The 21,423-nt window shown below is 36.5% G+C and overlaps 1 protein-coding gene across 4 annotated transcripts in view; it reads right to left on the bottom strand.

Moving 5' to 3' along the window:
- The window catches only part of ADAMTS3 (ADAM metallopeptidase with thrombospondin type 1 motif 3), a 252,350-nt gene that overhangs the window by 129,446 nt on the left and 101,481 nt on the right, over positions 1 to 21,423 (bottom strand). For all 4 annotated transcript variants that reach the window (XM_032400522.1, XM_032400523.1, XM_032400525.1 and 1 more), the window contains one exon: positions 7,747 to 7,903. In XM_032400522.1, the coding sequence (XP_032256413.1) occupies positions 7,747 to 7,903 (157 nt within the window). The remainder of the gene's footprint in view (positions 1 to 7,746; positions 7,904 to 21,423) is intronic.

The raw sequence follows: 21,423 nt of genomic DNA on the forward strand, positions 1-21,423 counted from the left end.
TGGAGTAAGACCAGACAGAACATGAAAACATGACAAAACCTGTCAAAGTGCTGAGACAGAGAACTGAAGTTAGAATGCAGAGTGTTAATACCACACAGACCTTATTCTTCACACTTTAAGAACACGCAGCAAATCTGTAAAGCACACTCAAGAGAAACAAAGTCTTCCACAGGAATTGGCTAAAAAATGCCCACAATTAAAGACTGTCCTTTGAATAGGAATATACACAAAGGCTTAGGATACTTGGCTTATTAATCAGAGCTCTGAAATAATGACAAAATATCTCAGCTTAAAAGCAAAGAACAAGTTAATGTGACACATAAGTGGTTATAATAGTTGTGAAAGATAAACAAACAGGGGAGCCTGGGTGGCTCAGTCGGTTAAGCATCCAACTCTTGATTTCCGCTCAGGTCATGATTTCAGGGTCTTGAGATTGAGCCCTGAGCCAGGCTCCACACTCAACGGGGAGTCTGCTTGAGATTCTCTCCCTGTCCCTCTGCCCCTACCCTTCTCTCTCTCTCTCTCTCTCAAATAAATAAATAAATCTTAAAAAAAGACAAACAAAACCAGTTTGAACTAATGTCTCAATCAGACTTGTCAAATATTTTTTCGAGATACTCAGTAAGGTACTGGAAAGTAATATAAGAATATGCTATATATAATTACTTATCTCCAGTAAACTTTATAGTCTCGCTTAGGGAAATGGCTCCAATCATTCCTAAAATAAATCTTTCCACCTTATACAAAGTCCCAAATTGAAGAACTTCCATTAAGAATTTTTAAATTTAGGGGTACCTGGGTGGCTCCGTCGTTCAGCGTCTGCCTTCGGTTCAGGTCATGATCCCAGGGTCCTGGGATCGAGCCCCGCATCGGGCTCCCTGCTCTGCGGGAAGCCTGCTTCTCCCTCTCCCACTCCCCATGCTTGTGTTCCCTCTCTTGCTGTCTCTCTCTCTCTGTCAAATAAATAAATAAAATCTTAAAAAAAAAAAAAGAATTTTTAAATTTAGATAGATATTTAGACCAGATGGACTACAGCTGAAAATCAGAGTGAATTTTCTGGTTATCTAGAAAGAACAAAACCAAGGATTCAGCTCCCCTTGCAGAATCATGCATTAGAGGAACAATTATTTTAGCCTGATTAAAGTCCTCACATTTTAATTCACAGTTCCCATAATCTAATCATCAATGATTTTCATATAGAAATAATATTCTGTGCTACACTTATTTTTCCCAATTGTTCTATTTTTCTTCAACATATATCACTAACTTCCACTTCATCGACCTGAAAGATGCCCCTGCAGGGACAGGGATATAAAGATTCCATAAAGAGAGAGAGGATTGAGCATGACACACCTGAATCCTCCGTAGGGAAGTAAAGAACCCATGCACACACACACACACACACACACACACAAATATATATATATAGATTTACAAAATACCAAAGTGAAGTGAATAGCATTGATCCTCATAAATAATTTTACATTTAAAGTTAACAGCTGATGATCCAGTAGGAAAAAGAAAGCAATGAAAGACATATATAAATAAAATCTACCTTACAGCAAATTATCTTCTTTAAAAATATTAATCATGTTAGAAACAGAAACAATGAAATAAAAGGTTACTAAACCTCCAGAAATATTTGAATTCCTTCCCACTTACTAACATGAAAGTTTATAAATAAGTTGTACATGGAAAGAAATTACATACAGGTTTTAAAATGTGTTTAAGCAGGCATACTTGGCATGTGCAGGGTCAAAATGTACTTAATATTTTACTGAAAATAGAGTCTATCCCTCCTAAGTAAAAGCAGTTCATGTGAATGAAACCAAACACTAAAGTGTATTTTGATAATAGGATATATTTTATATTCAGAAATAACAAATACATTTTCAATACTAACAAATATTTCTTGGTAATCATTCTTTCATGAGCCAAAAATTGATAGTTACTTCTTCTTTCTTTAAAATTTCATTTATTTATTTGAGACAGAAAGAGAGAGCACGAGTGGGAGGAGGGGCAGAAGGAGAAGCACACTCCCCATTGGGCAGGGAGCCTGTCATGGGGCTCATTCCTAGGACCCTGAGATCATGACCTGAGCCAAAGGCAGACGCTTAACAGACTGAGCCACCCAGGTGCCCCGATACAGTTACTGCTGAGTAGGCAATCATTTAATTTAAGAATCAATGTCCAGCCTATATTATCTGCATTAGCTTTGTACCCTAATATAAATTAACTGTTTTCAATTTTGTTTCACTCACCTAGATATATCTAAACTCTTCAAATTCTCTTTGTCCTTTAATGTCATATCAATAACTAAATAGTAATCCAGAAGCTCTCAATTCTCCATACAGTTTGTATCTTTCCATATTCAATTCTTTATTAGAAAAAAAATGGAGTTACATTTGTAACACTTTAATCCTAGTCTATGTAAATAAACTCCTTTCCTGGTATCCATGAAGGGATAGAATAGGCCCCGTAAGACAGTTAATACAAGGAAATAAGGTATTAGCCTATATCTTTCACATCTGAAAGATCTTCAACCATCATTCTGCTTCCTGATTATTTCATGTAACAACTCAATCTTTAATCGCCTTCTTTTTGCCAATAATTATTATAAATACATAGATTTATGAAATATGCAAAAACAACCTAAAAAGAAATAACATAAATATAAGTAGTATTTCCATATGAATCACTGGTAGTAGCTTTGACAAATGGCTGACCCTAGATTATATTATAAACTAAACTGTGCAGCTGAGTAAAATTGAGTAAAATTTATCACTTAACATCTACCTAAAAGAATGGCGGCTATTTGACAGATCTTAATAATTCAGTAATATTGTTTCATGCTTCATTTAACAAGAAAAGATGCAAAAATTAATTTCTCTCATTTGATTTTTTTTCTTTTTTTGTGGCTTGCAAAGCCCACCACTGTTTCTCTTTGATCGGGGCATAGGTCATGAGAACTTCCAAATACAATAGGTTATAGCACCTACTGACTTTTCTATAGATTCAAGGAAGGACTCTGCCTAGGAAGTTCCTAGAGTCACTAAAATAAGAAATAGTCTTCCCATTATTCTAGTGCTTGTTTCATAGTTTCATTCCCTGGCAACCAGGAGCAACTCCCAAATCATTTCTGACTTGTACATGTTTCCCACCTGGGACAAAGACACTCCTTCACAGCACCATGACAACCACACCAGCAACACAAGCGCTTGGATTCGTGCAGGAAAATGAAAATCCTGAAAGGAAGCTAGGAGATAAAGGCTTACTATTCCTTGTTTCCCACTGGTAGGAAGTAATTACAAAAATTACTTTAACACAAAGCTTCTGGTGAGTGAATAGTTCATAATTTGATGGGAGAAGCTTAAGGGCCTAGGGGATTAAATAAAAAATATGAAAAGCTGAATGATGTCATCCAAGCACAGCTCCCTCCTTCCCCCCAAAATAGACTGCCTAAAGCAAACTTCTTATGGGCAACAATGTAGACATTCTTCAGAGATGGTCAGGGGTATATTTTGTTTTTCATCTAAGTTTAGACTCAGATGATTGATTTAACAGTGGAGGTGAACTTTATGACCCTTTATTGGTTGATTAACCATGTTTTTACCAAATAAAATTTCAAAAACCAGTAAAATATAAACTCGTTTTCTCCAAACTGAATGTCCAGAAATGGATGTGATTTCCATCCTCCCAAAGCAGAAATCAAAAAGAAAAAAAAAAAAAAGAGTGAAATTCAACTCTCCCCCCATGATGAAGTAGATAAGGTTCTTTTGACAAGTTTTTTATCATAGACATGAACAGCTTACGATGAAAGGATGGTATTTCTTTGCTAGGAACTGGCAGAACCATATGTTACAAACACCTGCCAATTCCACACCGGAAGAGATTATTTACACTGCCAAATGTAAAACTGTTTTAGGTCTTAAAAGAGTAATTCTAAAGGAGAGTACTGCATCTGTGATTTTACAAGTTCAATATATTTTTAAACAGTTCTTCACATTTTTCCACATTTCAAAAAACAATACAACTTCCTTATGAAGAGCTGAGGAAAGAGAATCTATGTAATATATGGAAATGGTTGCAGGTTTGTGTTATTGTTGAATCATAGCATATATTATCTCAACAAGTTCAAAGCTGCGAGTGACTTTTATTGGAAACCCAGATAAATATCTTAAGAGGATAAGGAATCAAAATAGATGTTTGCTTTTCATCAAGTGTAATAGCTTAGGGTTCCTGAGTGTGGTAGAAGCATATTTTCTGCTTTGCGTTTAGTTTTGTGTTTGTGTTTTGAGGACACAATGTCCTCCTCTCCTATAGTGATAGGTAGCAAATATCTTTCATGGGCTTCCAACTCTGTGCAAGGAACACCTTCTGATTCTCATTGATATGAACTTGGAAAAGAGAGAGAAGAAGGCAAGCAGAGACATTGCAAGCATCCACGAGCCAATACGTGTCCCCTGACTCCAAGCTAACCTTTACCCATCCCTACCCCAACATGTATATAAGGGCATTCATTCATTCACTCTGACACATGATTATGAAAATATACTGTGCATTTTTTTATTCACTCACTTTTCCAATGGATCTTTGAACTCAAATATCCAAAATTATACCCACTTGTCATCCTCCATCAAGCCTATTTCTATTTCTCATTTTCAATACCTGAATTCTGGAAAGAGAATCCTCTAGTCTTTCAGATCAGGATTCTGAGTCATCCTTGTTCATTCTCTCTCTCCAACCCCGATATATACCACATCAAATAACCCCATCAGTTCTACTTCAGTCTCAATCCAATTTGTCTCCTTCTCTCCGTCTCACTTGTATCACTTAGTTCAGAACATAATTGGTTTTAATTTAGCATACTTGCTCCAAACTACAGAAATTAAATGAATGTCAGTTCTGAGTTGCTAAGCTGACAAAGCAACACATGTGGCCATGCAATTATGGAGACAACTAGCAAAATACAGCAGGATGTTTATTTATAGGGGCCCTAATGCTGAAACTCTGTTGGGTGAGAAGTGCTTTATTTATGATAACAACTCCTGATGACTTGCTGTCAGAGAAATTTATGAAGACCGTGTCCCTCAAATGCATTTCTAAGTACATCTTATGTATTTTTATCCTCTTTTAATAACTTACTGAAGAAAGACTGCATGTGTCTCCTAAAATAATATCCTGAGTTGATCCAGACAAAGCACTATTTTATATGATACTATAGCTCTCATTTATAAATCAATATACCTTCTAAACCTAGAATCTGTTCAGTTCTACATTTGAGAATGATGGAATAAGGTGTAAAAATATATTCTTAATTTCGGTTGGAAAGTATGTAGTCCATGAAAAAGCTTGGCTCTCAGTCATGTGACCAAGAAGTTAAAAGAAGAATTTTAAAGTTAAAGTATAGTACTTAAGGTTCTGAATCTGAATCTCTTTTTACCCTAAGAAGGCATTTGCATTTCTGAAATATATGGTTATAATTTAAGATTCTCAAAAGGAAGTAAATTGATAATCACTGGCAACTCAGTTCAATCAGAACTTCTTAAGTAAGAAAATAAAAGTTGTTAAGCTCATGCTAAAGTTTATCATGGAACATATGTTATATATTGGGTCAAGTTTTAAAGTAATCGTGAATCAAGAAAGGAACCCCTCCTCCTTTGACCGATGATTGCTGAAAACCTTTCCAAAATGTATTTTATGGCTTTCTTCAACTATAAATTAATCTTTTCACAATTGAAAAATTAAAAATAAAGTCTTCAGTGTCTGCATTCTTAAAAACAACTCATTATAAAATCAGAGTAAGTCGAGGCTGATGCTACTTGATATTTTAAATAATTTTCTAAATTAATGTCCAAAATTGCCTTAATCTCATCTAATTCTTATAAATTATATGCTCTGACTACTAAATTATTTTTCTTAATCTAGTATCTAAAAATACAATAGGTATTAAACATAGTATTTCTCACAATTTTCCTATTTCAATTGAAAAAATCTTCTCTCCTTTCCGTAAATATTAGACTACTAAAAAGTACCAGGACTGATATTTATAGAAATGGACACCCTCAGGGACTGAAATGGAGCAACAGAGTACAGCTTGGTGAGACTACTGGTATGACAGAAGGAGCAATTGGGAGGAAAGTCATAGTGACTTATGTATTAAGGACGTTCCAGTCCTCAACTACAATTCTATAACATGTGGGCTACGCTTTTCTAAAAGATATTTAACCACTGCCTCACAAAAGATATTAGATGTCATTAACAACTAAACTATAGAAAAAGTACTGTATCCTATTATCTGTCCTTTGACATAACCAGTCTTCTGATTTAGTATGACATTTTTAAAACATGAAAATATAAATGAGAGCTAATAGGAATGTATTCACAACATGAAGGCAAGCAATGCCTAACTGTTCAACTTTAAACTCCTAACATGTAAATCTTTGTACAAAATAAGTAACATTAATAATTAATAGCAATAACAACAGCTAGCACTGGTTAACCATCTACTATTGCTGAGGGTTACATTCAACAATTTGCATATATTATTTCCAAGACTTATTATAATTGTGCAATGTATTTTAATTCTTTATTCACAGATAAACTGAGGCTCAGAAAGGATAACTACTAATCTAAGGTAACAGAACAACTTGATGTTTTAGAGCTATTATTCGCATCTGTCTAAATGCACAGTGTACTCTCTTCCGATTACACCACAGTGACCCCCTAGGATAGGCACACATTTCATAGTAATGCACCTATTAATTCAGTGCTGTTGCTTCAAATCAGAAATTTCTCAAAAACTCTTCAGGCTGAGTTAATTTCAAATTTATTTTAAATTGTACTATTCCATTAGTACAGCATATTAAGGGAAACATGGTATCTGAAAATCAAACTTGGTAACAACTCTCAGGAGGCAAGATATCATGAATCAAGAATCAGATTGTTAAATTAAGAAGATTATTTATATTCCTGACATTTTCCCTGGGAGAAATTTCTATTATCTCTAATTCAGACAGTTGGCCTAACAAAAAGAAATACAGACTTTTTGAAATTTTGCTAAAAAAACATAGATTCTCAAATTTCCTTTCTTTTCCATAAAGGGAACTTCTATACCCAACTTATAAAAACATCTCTTTAATAACAAATTACTTTCAGATTTCATTAAAACACACAAAACTAGAAAAGCTTCACATGCCATAATTTAATTGACTTTAGTGGTCCAGCCTATTTTGAAATAAAATTTGGCAGAATCACTCAACTCATTCTCTCTCCCATATTATAAAAAGGTTTGCAAAATAGACCTCAAAGTCAAATAGCATTCTTATTTTCAAATGTGTCTATCACATATCTACCTCTGTGCCATGTCAATATATCTCATTTTAGAAGTTTGAAAATAATACTAATAACTCATAATTTAGATACTTCTAGAAAACAAAAATATTTTCAAGTTTTAACAGAAGTGAGAGAAAAGATAATTTTAATGTGAAACTTTAATAGAAATCATAAGTTGCAAACATATTGGGAACACAATAATGCACTGGAATAAAATAATATCAATAATACTATATTCCGCTATGGGTTTAAAAAAAGGCAGGCCATATTTCATGATTTATAAACTTCTTTCACTACCTCCACATTATGCAAGAACACATGACTATAACACTCTCTTAACTGATTGGGAGAGTTGTTTTCATCATATCTTAAAATTATGGTTAATTATTAAGCCTTGTCAAAGATGCCTACCTCTGTATTGGCAGTCGTGGGACATGTTTACGGGAGCCCGTTCTACTGCTGATCTCTTGTAGACAACATGAATCCTTCCATTTTTTTCCTCCATCTGCTTACCTCTTTCCAAAGGCTCAATGAAATATTCCTCATCATCACTTTTTATCATTCCAGCCTAGAGAAAGCATAAAATGTGTTAATTTTAAAAAAAGAAATATCTGTCATCTTTAGCTCACAAGTACCTTTTTAAATGGCAAGAATATAATTTGTGAAAACTCATGCTTTTTCTTTCCACTTTTGGCTATAAATTTAATGTGGTTAAGTAATTCATATAAGATAGAAATTCATAAATGGTAGGAATAAAATAATTCATTAAGGTATAATAAGAACTTTATACAGGGTAAGAATAAGAAAATTATACAATGTATCATTTCATTAGACTGCAAAAGAAGTGCATTTATATATTCTACTTGGTATTTTACCTCTAAAAGAAATCTTATAGGGGAAATAAACTCAAGAAACATCTCCAATATCTCATAATCATCCATTGTGGAGCTGCTGCCCACGCATGGTTAGTATTTTTTTTTAACTCATTTACATTTTCCTTCCATACCACTATGGTATGAGAAGAATGAGTTCCTTTAAAAAGCCTCTTTAAGCTTTAGTGGAAACCCTGCATTTCCAATATTTATTAATTTGAAGAACCAACTCATATTTGTCCTATCTTAAACTAACACTTGATGATCTTATACATATTTTTCCCTCCTCAAGCCTAATCCTTCCCTACTAAAAAAGTTATGCTTGCATTCATTGCCTTCTACCTCACTAATATTTAGAGTCTTTTTCTGGCTGTTTCCTCTTTTACTTAGAAAATACCAGGACTATATTCAGTACTATAGCTGAATAGAAATGATGGTTTTTGTCTGAAATTGGCTCCTCATTAGGTATCAAGTCCACATTACAGTCAACTAGTTACAGCTCATATTTCTAATTTAAAGGTCATACATTAATATGTAGTAAATTTAAATTTCTGTGCTTTTATTTGAAAATAAAGTTGAAGAAATAATGTATTAGTGTGGGAATTGTAATTATTTTGGAAATACACATTGGATCTAGAAGTAAGTCATATTTTTCTTCTGAGGCCCTTGGCTTATTCTCCATTTTCAAATACAGGATCACTGGCTCTCATGAAACACGGGCTGGGCCTTCGGGATGCTCATCCCTTCTAGCTGTCGCTCTAACGGGTCCACCACTCTCTGTTAAGCAACAGAGACATGAAAGGTAGGTACACCTTCCCAAATGGCATTTGTCTGCAGCAAATATGCCTGACTGTAGCTTTTCTATTGCATTCAAATCTGTTCCCTGGTTTCCATTCTGACTTCTTCCACCTGGCATGCTCTATGCCCTCCTTCCCCTGTGTAAGCTTCATGGGGAGGTCTTAGAAGCTAGGGTGTCCCCACATGCATTTCTGCACTCACCCTGATGCTATGCACAAACAGCCCTTGACTTTATGTGACCATGGCTCACGAGAAAACATCGCCACTGCTCCTTCACCATGCTTAGTCCTTATCCTCTTGAAGAAACTTCTAGCCTTCACTGAAAAGAACACTGAGCTGATGGGCATTGGATATTCATGCTGACCTTCGAGGCCTAACTCCCATATTTGGAGTTGTTTTCTCATCTGGTCAATCACTCTTCCCTTACTCCTGTACTATGAAATGCAGTATTTTTTACAAGGGGCCTGATTAATCTTTACCCTTCAGAGTTGTTTCTACTGTCAATGGATCTCCTCTACAAATATAATTTCCAACATTTTTCTCATGCTTTCCGGTTGTCATTTTAATCTCTTTAGCATTGGTGTCCTATTCTTATATCTCTTTTTACCAGTAATTTCAACATCACTGTTTTTGCCCCTCTCAGGCATGTATGGTTTAATAACGTTCATAAAACACATCCAAACTAAGCACAAACAGTACCATGTCCAAGGCTTAAATGTCCAGGCTCATCACTAATGCCATCCATTGGTGGTAGGCAGTATTAAAGTATTAACTGGCTTTATCTTGAAAACACTCGTCTGTTGACATACATTTAAGTTTATAAATTGAGGTTTATCAGCATGGAGCTTATTCATCTTTATTCTAGTCTTTTCTTTGCACCAAATCCATCCAGTCACCATGTTCTATAAAGTTTCTTACTTTCTTATCCCATCCTTCTATTTCCACCACCACTTCCTTAGTTACAGACCTCATCATTGCTCATCTGGATTACAGAAACTGCCTCCTATCTTGAGACTTCCCATAAATCAAAATGTTTCTCCCAGATGAGTGCCTAACTGTAGATGGAAATAGTGGTCAATGAAGCAACTCTGAGCACTGGGCAATGGCTAGTGTGGACACTTGAAAGTGATGGGGAGGCAGTGAGGATTAGCTCACATGCCTTTAAAAAACATTTCTACATACCTCCTATTGCAAATATTCAAATCCCAGGCCCCATGATATTACTTTCCCCACCAAGCCAGATTCCATTTCCTGGCTCTTTTTGCAGTTGGCTGTGAACCGTGTTACTGTATCCTACCCAGGGAAGTAAGTGGTAGTGGTGAATACCAAGAATAGGGCTAGCTCAATAAAACCTCCCATGTGGGCTTCCTTAGGCTGTTTCCATTATGACTGGGCAAACACAGGTAACACAAAAATTTAACACAGCTCAGCCTCTCCCTTAGGCAATGAAAATTTAAGCCAAGCTGAGGTGATATCAATGGCAAGGCAATGCTGGGTCACATGACCCCCGGTAACTCCATGGTCAAAACATCTAAGAGCCTACCCTTTTATTCATTAATTTAAGCAAAGTTTAATTTAAAAAGTACCTTATCTAAAGCACCATACTAACTCTGAGAAACAAACTGAGGGTTCTAGAGGGGAGGGGAGTGGGGGGATGGGTTAGCCTGGTGATGGGTATTAAAGAGGGCACGCTCTGCATGGAGCACGGGTGTTATAAGCAAATAATGAATCATGGAACACTACATCAAAAACTACAAAAAAGGGGGGGCTATCTCTGTATTACTTCTTATAATTGCGTGTGAAACTAAAATTATCTCAAAATAATAATTTTAATTAAGAAAATATATATGATCAAGAACATTAAATAAATAAAACACCATTCTAGACACAACAGTAAATAAAAGCTTCTCAAAGATATGGTTTGTTTGCCCTCTAGTTTAGGGTAATCTAGTCAAATAAACAAAATATATACCTACTGGTATTCAGTGAGGTATGTTATGGAAAGTCCAAAAAGTAAGTGATACTGCCCTTGAGACTCAAATCAAGTGAGATTTTTTTTTCCCCACAAGTTTACTATACACACACCACATTGTCAGTAGGAGCTGTTCATTCTATATCCAAAATGACTTAAAATCTATTCCAACTGAAATATCGCTAGTCCCCATGGGGACTTCACTTTGGCCATTGCTATTGTTCACACTGTCTCACATTCTCTATAGCACAGAAGCCATAATGGCTCTTGCAAGCTATCATATTATTTTAGACAAATGAGAATGTGGTAACAAATGGGCAGGATGTGTAATGGCTCAAAACATAAGGTGCTTCGTTCTTGCTCACATAAAAGCTCAGGATAGTTCTAGGTCAGCTGGGAAGGGGTTCTGTTCCACACAGCCATGCAGGTGTCCATGCTGAAAGTGGCTCTACCATTTCATAAGGGGCTCCCAAGTTTGCCCAGTCAGAAGGCAAACAGCATGAGGAAGTCCCCACGGGAGGTTTTTATGAGCTAGTCCTAGTTGTGGGGCTATTCACCACCACTCACCATGTAGCTATTTACCACTACCATTTACTTCCATGCATAAGATACAGTCACACGGCTCCAAGCCCACTGCAAAGAGAACCAGGAAATGGAATCTGGCTGGGTGCCCAGGGAGAAGAGACAAGTGGATTTTATTTTATTTTATTTTATTTTTTTTTAAAGATTTTATTTATTTATTTGACAGAGAGAGACATAGCGAGAGAGGGAACACAAGCAGGGGGAGTGGGAGAGGGAGAAGCAGGCTTCCCGCAGAGCAGGGAGCCCGACGTGGGACTCGATCCCAGGACCCTGGGATCATGACCTGAGCCGAAGGCAGTCGCTTAACCAACTGAGCCACCCAGGCGCCCGAGACAAGTGGATTTTAATGAACAGATGGCAGTCTCAACTTCAAATAAGATCATGTCACGCCTTTGCTTAAAACACTTCAGTTGCTTCCCATTGCACTTAAAACCACACCCCTTCTCAGGGCCTTCAGCGCCTGCCTCATCTGGCCCTGCCCATCAACCTCAGGCAGCTCCACACTCACCTGGCTTACTATGCACCATCCTCAGGACCTTTGCCCAGTTCTGTTTTTCCTTTGATATTTCCAACCTCCTTGTCGCCTCGGGCCTTTGAAATGCTGTTGGTTCTACTTAGAAGGCTCCTCTCCCAACATACCACACTTTCCTTAGTGGGCTGTTTTTCATTCTATGGGGGTCTCAGCTTAAATGTGAATTCCTTAGAAATGACTTCCTTACCTCTACCTACATTAGGTGCTCCCGTCTAAATTAGGACCCATCTTAGCTCATCATTCTGACTCAGAGCTTTGTGCTCTTTGATCTCATGACCCTTCACACAAATTTCAGGTCGTTTTACCTAAATGTTAAATGTATTATCCTCTGTCTCCCCAAGGGCCAACTCCTAAGGCAGACTCTCTTCATTCATCTTGGCCTCCATAAGCCCCAGAACTATTGTTAGTACAAAATATGTCTCCAACACATTTTTTTATGAAAAGCTACAGGAATGAATGGTATAAGTGAGGGGATAACAACTTTTCAGACTTGTAGTGGTCTTCAAAAGGTGGTGTGAGAGAAGGCATGAGAAGCGAGACCGTTCAGGCTTGAGCAAGGTTCTGAAGTAAAGCCTAACACATGCTTGAGGGCAGTGAGTAACCCGCTCATTCAGAGTAGTCTGTGGGGAGCAGTTCTGGGAAATGAAGCAATGGAGTACTCATGTCCCTCGAGTCTGAACTCTAACATACAGAATGAGAACAACCACGACAACAGTGGATCAGTGGATGAGAACAAAGTGGTTTGGGAAGCTTGATCTGACAATTACCTGCCAGAGGGAAGAAAAGACTAGAAAGCAAGCAACATGAGGTTAAGTCAAAGTCCAGGAGGTAGAAGTGACAATGGGAGGAGAAAAGGGGAAAGAGGAGGGAAAAGGAATGAAAAGTAATTACAGGAGAAAATAAATACCTGGTGCCTTTTAAAACCTAAGTTCCTTCTGCTTTTACAGACTCCTTTTCTCTCAGATGAATAACCAAAGTTCTTATGAGGCCCACTGAGCTTCCCCTGCTCTTGGCACCACCACCTCTAGGGCCTGTCTCCTTACTCACTGTTGCTAGCTCCACTCCAGCCACGGGCTCTTTACTGATCCCTTTTGTTTTTGTTTTGTTTTGTTTTTTAACAAGGCCTAGCCTAGGTGACTGTCACCTTTTCAGAACATAAGCTTCACCAAGCATGGCTTTTGTCCCATTCACTGCTGCATCCCAGGGCCCAGAACAGAGCCTGGGTCAACGTAGGTGTCTAATATTTGAGGGAGAAGAAATCAACGTAAGCAATGGGCAAGTGAAAATAAACCCTCTTAGGGGTTTCCTCTTAGGGGAAGTTGAAGAGGAATGGCAAGAAGATATGGGAGGAACACAGAGAAGAGTGTATGGGCATCTCAGCCGGAGAGAATTTTATCAAAATAAAAGCAACTGCAGTAAAGAAGACACAAAGAATGAGGACTGTGGGAAGGAAATTTTTAAAAAGTATCTAATTAGAGTGACTGGGGCTGAAGAGATATTAAAAAGAGTTATGGGGGGCGCCTGGGTGGCTTAGTCGTTAAGCCTCTGCCTTCAGCTCAGGTCATGATCCCAGGGTCCTGGGATCGAGCCCCACATCGGGCTCCCTGCTCCGCGGGAAGCCTGCTTCTCCCTCTCCCACTCCCCCTGCTTGTGTTCCCTCTCTCGCTGTGTCTCTCTCTGTCAAATAAATAAATAAAATCTTAATAAATAAATAAATAAATAAATAAATAGCTATGGAAGAGGAAGTGGTCAAACCATATATATATCAGATCCTAGTCAGAGCCATTACGGGTAGATTTTTCTGCTGCTCTTTCTACCACACTCTATTGATTTCTCTCACTTAGTAGCTACCAAATATAGGGTGACTATTCAAAAAGTACTCATGTTTTTAGACTAGACCACCCCACGAAGAAAATTAAGAACTGAAGCCTCTTTTATCCACCGAGATATTAATTTAGGGAGTCATGCATTCAGCGAACATTGTTGGAAGCCCAAAGACCAGGCACTGTCACACCCCAAAATTAAATAACATACTCCTGCTCTCAGATCCCCAGTTTGATTTCACAATAGAATACAAAAGAGTGACTTAGAGGAATAAAACCCAATGTATAAAACAAAAAAGTCTCAGACTGTGGCCTTCCAGGTACTGGGATTATGTATCATGCTGCCAGGTATTTACAACTTTGAAATTATAACTTAGGAATTTTTAGAAATGTCACACATAAGAAGACATATGGTCTTAGAAGATTCTGTTAAACAGATGCAATCATTTTTAACCCATCTTCAATGTTACTTAAATGATGTATGATATCAAGGTAATATTTTGTAAATTTCCCTTTGTGACACAAAGCCCTCCACATTTACCATTCTCTACTCCCATGTAACAATTCAGGAAATATTTATTGTATTTCTCAAACTATTTCCCAAAATTTAACACAAATGAAGTTTTAAAATATTTATTATGTTGAGGACAGCGTTAAGTACATTATATTAAACACATTTTATTTTTTAATTAAGTCTTCACATGGGCCCTTTGACAGCATTTTGGAGGGGATATTTATAAAACAATAATCTAGGCTAAAAATCCAGCTGCATAATTCCCCTCTCATCTGGTCAACTCTTCCAGCTACATCACTCAACAAACACTGCCAAGAATCCAGAATTAAGCCAAATAGCCTCTGAGGATGGAAACAGCTATCACAAAGGCCACACTCCTTACTCACTAGGAGGGGTCCTCACAGCCTTATTTGACATCCAATTCTAATAAACCAGGTTAGATGGTTTCCTAATTCTCATCAGAGTGTAAATGGCAAACAAGAGTAAGGGGTGTGGGATATAGGGACTTTCAGATGAGATAATGTCTATGAATGCCCTTTGCAAACTATAAAGCCCTACAAAAAAGGTAAAACTCAAGTCTCTATATGTTGATAACTATAAACATCAGTCACTAAGAAAAGATTAAATTGAGTTAACTTGGTTTAAGATAAAAATCAGTATAAAAGATACTTTAAAGAGTTCCAACAAAAATTACTAAGGTTTTCTTGAAAACTCTGTGCCAGATAATCTAAAAAACTTACGCTATGGAAACATTCCATTTTTAACTGTGACACCTAAATACTGTTTTACTGCAGTGATTCTTGAATCTATTAAGGAAAGAGAGTAGAACTAGGTAGATTTTTGTGGATGTCAGGAAACATGTGCCAAATAATACAACACATTATTGAAGCTGAAGTCAACCAGATATCCATGATTTTGTGCTAAATTGGTTACCATGTTATACTAGGTCATAGCATAGAAAGGCAATTATAAATTTCATACACCTATTTTTTGGTTTTTTGCTTTTTTAAATGTCTATTAAGTTTTAAACTAGTTTATTTAAACTTAGTTTAGTTTTAAATGTCTAGAAGAGGCTCTGAGAAAATTTTACATTAATGTTGTGTGTGTATGTGAGAGAGAATAATTGTAAATATAATATTCAAGAAAGACTATCATTATACCTTAGTGGCACAACAGCTCCATCTTAATTCACGAAGTTTCCTTGAAAAAACATTTTGAGACTCGCCACTTCACTATGCTGTTTCCTCCAACATTTATTCTATCAGTGTACCCATAGACACATTGCCTGGTCCCATTTTATCATTAGAATGGACAGATGTTATTACAATTTCCAAATCTTTCCTGAATTTCAAGGAGTATTTAAATGATATCCCTAAAATTTCTACAGAGGAGACACTGAGGAAGACAAAAGAGTTGAGAAAGGCAAGAAAATAGTGAGTAGAACTGATTCAAAGCTGTATTTGGTAAGCAAAGACAACATTTCTTTTTTACATTAAAGAAACCTAATTATTTGAGATGCATTTGGAAAGAGTTTACAAAAATGAAGAAGTAGCTAAAATATTCCTCAAGCCATGTCACTGATTTCCATAAAGTTTTCCCTTATTCCAAAGCCAGAAATAACTTTTACTACTTTGGATTCCAGCATTTTATTTTTATGTCTATGGTACTTATCATTGTCAATTTTTATTTTAATCATTTATGTTAACTGTGCAAGTCCCTGGAGATTAAAAGATGCTGAGTAAAGTGTCAGCTGAATCAAAATATAAATCTGATTAAATTCCAGAATTATATTTAGGTTTGGCTGGCATTTCATTTAACAATGATCCTCCTGGAGATGACTTCTGAATCTCAACAGCATCTAACACAATCCCTTGCAAACTGATAACACTAAATGTATATTTGCAGAATCTGTTCTATGAAGGGGGTGAATAGGCTCTCCTATTCAGGCAGGTATTATGATTAGAGCCCTAAATTAAAAAAGAGAGAGAGAGAGAGAGAGATTGCAACCATCTTGACTCAATTAATTTTGATTCAATTAATTGTTAAAGCAAATGGATCTAACCTTAACCAGCAATACTAGATATAATCATTTCAGTTCTTCAATTAAAAAGCATAATCTCCAACCCTCCAAGTTCCCTGATTATCAAAATCTAGATTGCAAGGAATAAAATTCTAGGAAGATTTCCTGAAGACTAAAGGATTTTCTATACATTCAGTTTAATTCCTCTTATCTACTCTAACCTCTACTACCAGCCCCTGCCTCAGCTAAGCCATGCTACGGTTGTTTTGGCCCCTAAATCAAACAGTTTTCACTCAACTATGCAAAGTGTTAAAGCATCGACCTATTATGAAGGAGATTATACCAAAAAGCCCTAAGAAGCCCATTATTGTAATAACAGCATGTTGTTGAGGACCTCTCTCAATATCATACATTATTTGCTACATGAGAATCCAGGAAGAAAAATCTCTCAGATTTTAGTAATAGGAACAATTTTGCTTCTTCTAAAAAACTGGTTTATTTCTATTTCAAAAGCATTGTAATTATGTAACTAACAATATCTGTAAGAAAATTCGAAGTCAAATTTTTATTCTAACTTTAAGACAATCTTGTGCCATGAATCCTTGGATATCAACCCTCTTTTGGACATCAGTTTCCCTTCCCTTATTTTCCCTTCTTGTTGACTTATTCTATTTTCAATATCCTATTGTGTGAATACATATAAACTGCCACGTATCTTTTCATATTGAAAGAGGTAGGTACTTGTTGAATGAAACTACATGCCCTATATACTTCAAGTTAAAACTAAGACAACATTATAGCTTAATCAGAAACAAGAAAGCATAGTGTTCTGGAAATGTGTAAATTATAGGATTAAATATATTAACAATGGTTAGTGTTATCCAATATTTCACATATATGCTGGTATGATGTACCTCAACAGTCATAAGTTTGGCACTAAATATTCATAAATGTAAAATATCCAAAAATGTTAAGTCACAGAATTTTCTTCGTGGAAGAAAACCAAAAAACCCAAATTATGCAACACTCTTAAGTATCTTTTGCAGTTTAAAAGTCAGTGTAGTGATTGAACAACTTAAAAAGAAAGTGAGTGGACTGTGGCTCACCCACAGCTACTATGCTACTGTACCTGTACAATTATAGAGGGAAAGAATGGGGTACAAAAGGGAAGAGAGGGAGAAGGATGTGAAGGGGACTGAATTTCAAGATGGGTGGGAGGAGAATTTTCCCTAATCCTCATTTTCAGAAAGTCTTAAAAATCTCTAGTAAAATGATTTTCATAAGTGTTTGACATTTATGGACTTTATGGCATATAAAATACTGTATTCATTTAAAGAAAAGCTTTATTCCTCTTCAGAAAGAGGATAAATCACCCCTTAGTGTATCTGATTTTTTCCTCATGTTGAGTTTTCACATTAAGGCATTTTATCTAGTAATCTTCCTGAGTCATGATGAGGTTTCTAAGGACATACAAGAAAATTGCTAAGAAAAGACTTAAATTGCTAAGAAAACACTTAAAAATGACTAAAACCCTGATAGAATCAAAGACTGCAAACATTCATTTTATTAACAAGAGAAATTCGGAAAACCAATAGATCCTTTCTGACTAAATGCTCAGGATTTCCTTTATAATCTTACCATTAACCCATTAACATACCTACTAGGCTTAAAGATAAGATGAACCTACCTCATCTTAGCGTAAAGAAGGAAACTAGCTTGGCTGACAAGATTTGGGTTCTGGACATAGCTTTGCTTAGCATGACTTTCGAAAAGTCATTTAAACTCTTTGGAGCTCAGTTTCATAATCTGAAAAATTATGAGAGTTTTACTAGGTAATCTCTAAAATGATCTCCAATTAAATGATCTTCCAATGTTAGATCTCCCAGGAAAGATGGGAATTTGAAAGGCTGTTCCCTGCCAATATCCCAAGACTTGCTTATTCACATGATAAATAACTTGAAATATGACTATAAGACTAATGTAAAGTAGGTCGCAAACTTTAGTGTGCCAAAGAAACTGGGTCCCAACCTCAGAGACTTTCCATGTTCCAACCCAGAGAGTCTGATTCAAAAGGACTGGGATGGAGATCAGAAATCTGCAATTTTAACAAGCACTTCAGATCCTGCAAATAGTAGTAGTCTGGAAATTATAGTTTGAGAAAAACTGCTTAACAAATAATGTGCCAATCAAAATGAATTTCTGGATATTTATTCCCTTACTCTAAAACAAATTTTAAGAAGATGGCTATTTAAAGGAAACATGAGTCAATGGAATCTATGAATTGAACTCTGTATAATTAAAATACATAACAGCCATCTACTAAAGATAAAATAAAATATGTATACATTTCTTGGGTTTTTAAGAGTTTGTAGAAAGAGTCAGGGTGTCTTAACAGTTATAAGAAACAAACAAAAAAAGTTATAAGAAACAAATTAAAAATCATATTCTTTCATTTAGTATAAAATAAGTATCTACTAACAGTTGTCACAGGAGAGAAAAAGCTTTATAAATTCAACAATTAAAAAACAGTTCAAGGGGAATGTAAAATCCAAAAGAACCTAACTTTTTTACCTTCAAAATTATTCAAAATAGCATTATAATACATACCAAAATACATAATAATTCCAAACCTTCTGGAGTCACAGAGATTAATTATTAAACCTAGGATTATGCATATTACATTTTGAGGACACAAACTGAAGATATATTTACTATTCCTGAAAAGAATGTAGGTCACAATTAACATTAATAGTGTTAAAATTTAGTAATGACAGGTATAATTTAAAGTATAGAAATTTTGCTTGTAAATAGGAGTTCAATCCAGATCTGTTCAACTATTCCTTTAGCACTTACTATTTTTCTGCCATTGGGTGGATACTGGCAAGCCCTATCGTGGTCAATGTTTCCTAGGGTAGTGTTTCTCAAACTCTAAAGTATAAATGAATCACCTGGAGATCTTGTCAATGCAGAGTCTGATTTAGCACTCTTAGGTTCTATATTTCTAATAAACTCCCAGGACTTGTTCATGCTTCTGGTCCCTGTATGACACTTTGAGTAACAAGGTCATGGGACATTTCAACCTGATTGAGTTAAACAGAGGAAATCCCATGAATTAGATATAGGTCAATGTGGCAGATTTTATTTACCAAAGATGGCCTACAACACAATCTTCCATCCCACATTGGTTTTGTCAGTATGAACTTCATACTTCCTGTCAAAAGGTAGAATTTAACTGCCCTCCCTTGAATCCAGGCCAGCTTTTATGACTTACTATTATATTTATCAAAATAATGTAGTAGAGGTGTCACTGTGTGATTTCTCAGCCTAGCTGGGGAGAAGCCTTGCAGCTTCTGCCTCAGTCCCAAGGAACACTCTCTCTCCACATGTCCCCTCTCAGATCCAGCGGCCACAATGAGAAGCCCAAGCCATAAGAAGAGGCCATGTGCAGGCACCCTGGTAACAGCTGAAGCCTTCGAATCACTCAGCCCAGCCACCAGACATGCGAATGAAGAACCCAGCTCCGTAGAGCCCCAACACTCAGCTATTCAAATCACTCCTGTCTTTTGAGCATTTCCAGATGAGGACCCAGACATTCTGGAGCAAAGACAAATCATCCACACTTGTCCTATGAATTCCTGACATACAAAATCCATGAACATAATAAAGTAGCTGTTATTTGACACCCTAAATTTGGGTGGTTTGGTACACAACAATGGAAAGCTGAAAGAATGGAGTTAGAGTTAAGATAGAAAAAGAATACCTAGTGAATAAAAGCAATATACTTGATCCTTACATAGTATTTTGAAGTGCTTGAGACAAGGTTGTATAGTGAAGACAGGGAAGGTCTGATGATAGAGACAAAGCTTCCAAAACTGTTACAAGAACTCAAGGGAAAAGTCTGGCTGGAACAGAAGGTAAGTCCCGAGATGAGGCATGAGATTATAACAGAAACTGAGTGGGAACAATAGCAAAGGAAACTAGAAGGCATCAGCAACAAATAAACAGCAACCAACTAGAAACCCAAGAACACGTAAAGGAATTTAAAAATGGAACATGGACTGTTAAGACTTTAGGGTGGTTTCCGGTAACATCAATGAAAACTCTTTCACCAGACGAACTAGAATACCCATAAAGCAAAACATAAATCAAACTAAAGCAAACAAAGAAAAAGTTGTAAGGAGAGAAACAGAAGTGATGCAAATAGACAGAATACCGAGTAGGCATAAATAAGAATAGAAAGAGAGAGGGGCACCTGGGTGGCTCAGTCATTAAGCGTCTGCCTTCGGCTCGGGTCATGATCCCGGGGTCCTGGGATCGAGCCCCGCATCGGGCTCCCTGCTCGGCGGGGAGCCTGCTTCTCCCCCTCCCACTCCCCCTGCTTGTGTTCCTTCTCTCACTGTGTCTCTCTCTGTCAAATAAATAAATAAAAATCTTAAAAAAAAAAAAAAAGAATAGAAAGAGAGAATTATGGTGCAATGCTACAATGACTCATGGAATCCTGTGATACTTCCTCTGAACAAAAATTTTTTAGTCCCTACTGTGGGTCATTCATTGTTCCAGGAACTGGGAATACAGTGAGGAATATGACAAAGTCACCACTCCATAAAGCTTAAAATACTAGTGAAAACAACAGACAAGTAAGTAAGTGATGTATTTTCTTTTTTTTTTTTTTAAAGATTTTATTTATTTATTTGACAGAGAGAGACAGCGAGAGAGGGAACACAAGCAGGGGGGTGGGAGAGGGAGAAGCAGGCTTCCCGCTGAACAGGGAGCCTGATGTGGGGCTCGATCCCAGGACCCTGGGATCATGACTTGAGCTGAAGGCAGACTCTTAATGACTGAGCCACCCAGGCGCCCCATAAGTGATGTATTTTCATATAGTGAAAAAGTATTATGAAGAAAATAAGGATAAAGGAATAGAGATATTCAAGGGGAGAGGAATGGGAAAGATCTAGAAGATGTGCTTATGCTGAAT

The sequence above is a fragment of the Phoca vitulina genome, unplaced genomic scaffold, assembly GCF_004348235.1.
Source record: "Phoca vitulina isolate PV1807 unplaced genomic scaffold, GSC_HSeal_1.0 scaffold3, whole genome shotgun sequence".
NCBI lineage: Eukaryota > Metazoa > Chordata > Mammalia > Carnivora > Phocidae > Phoca > Phoca vitulina.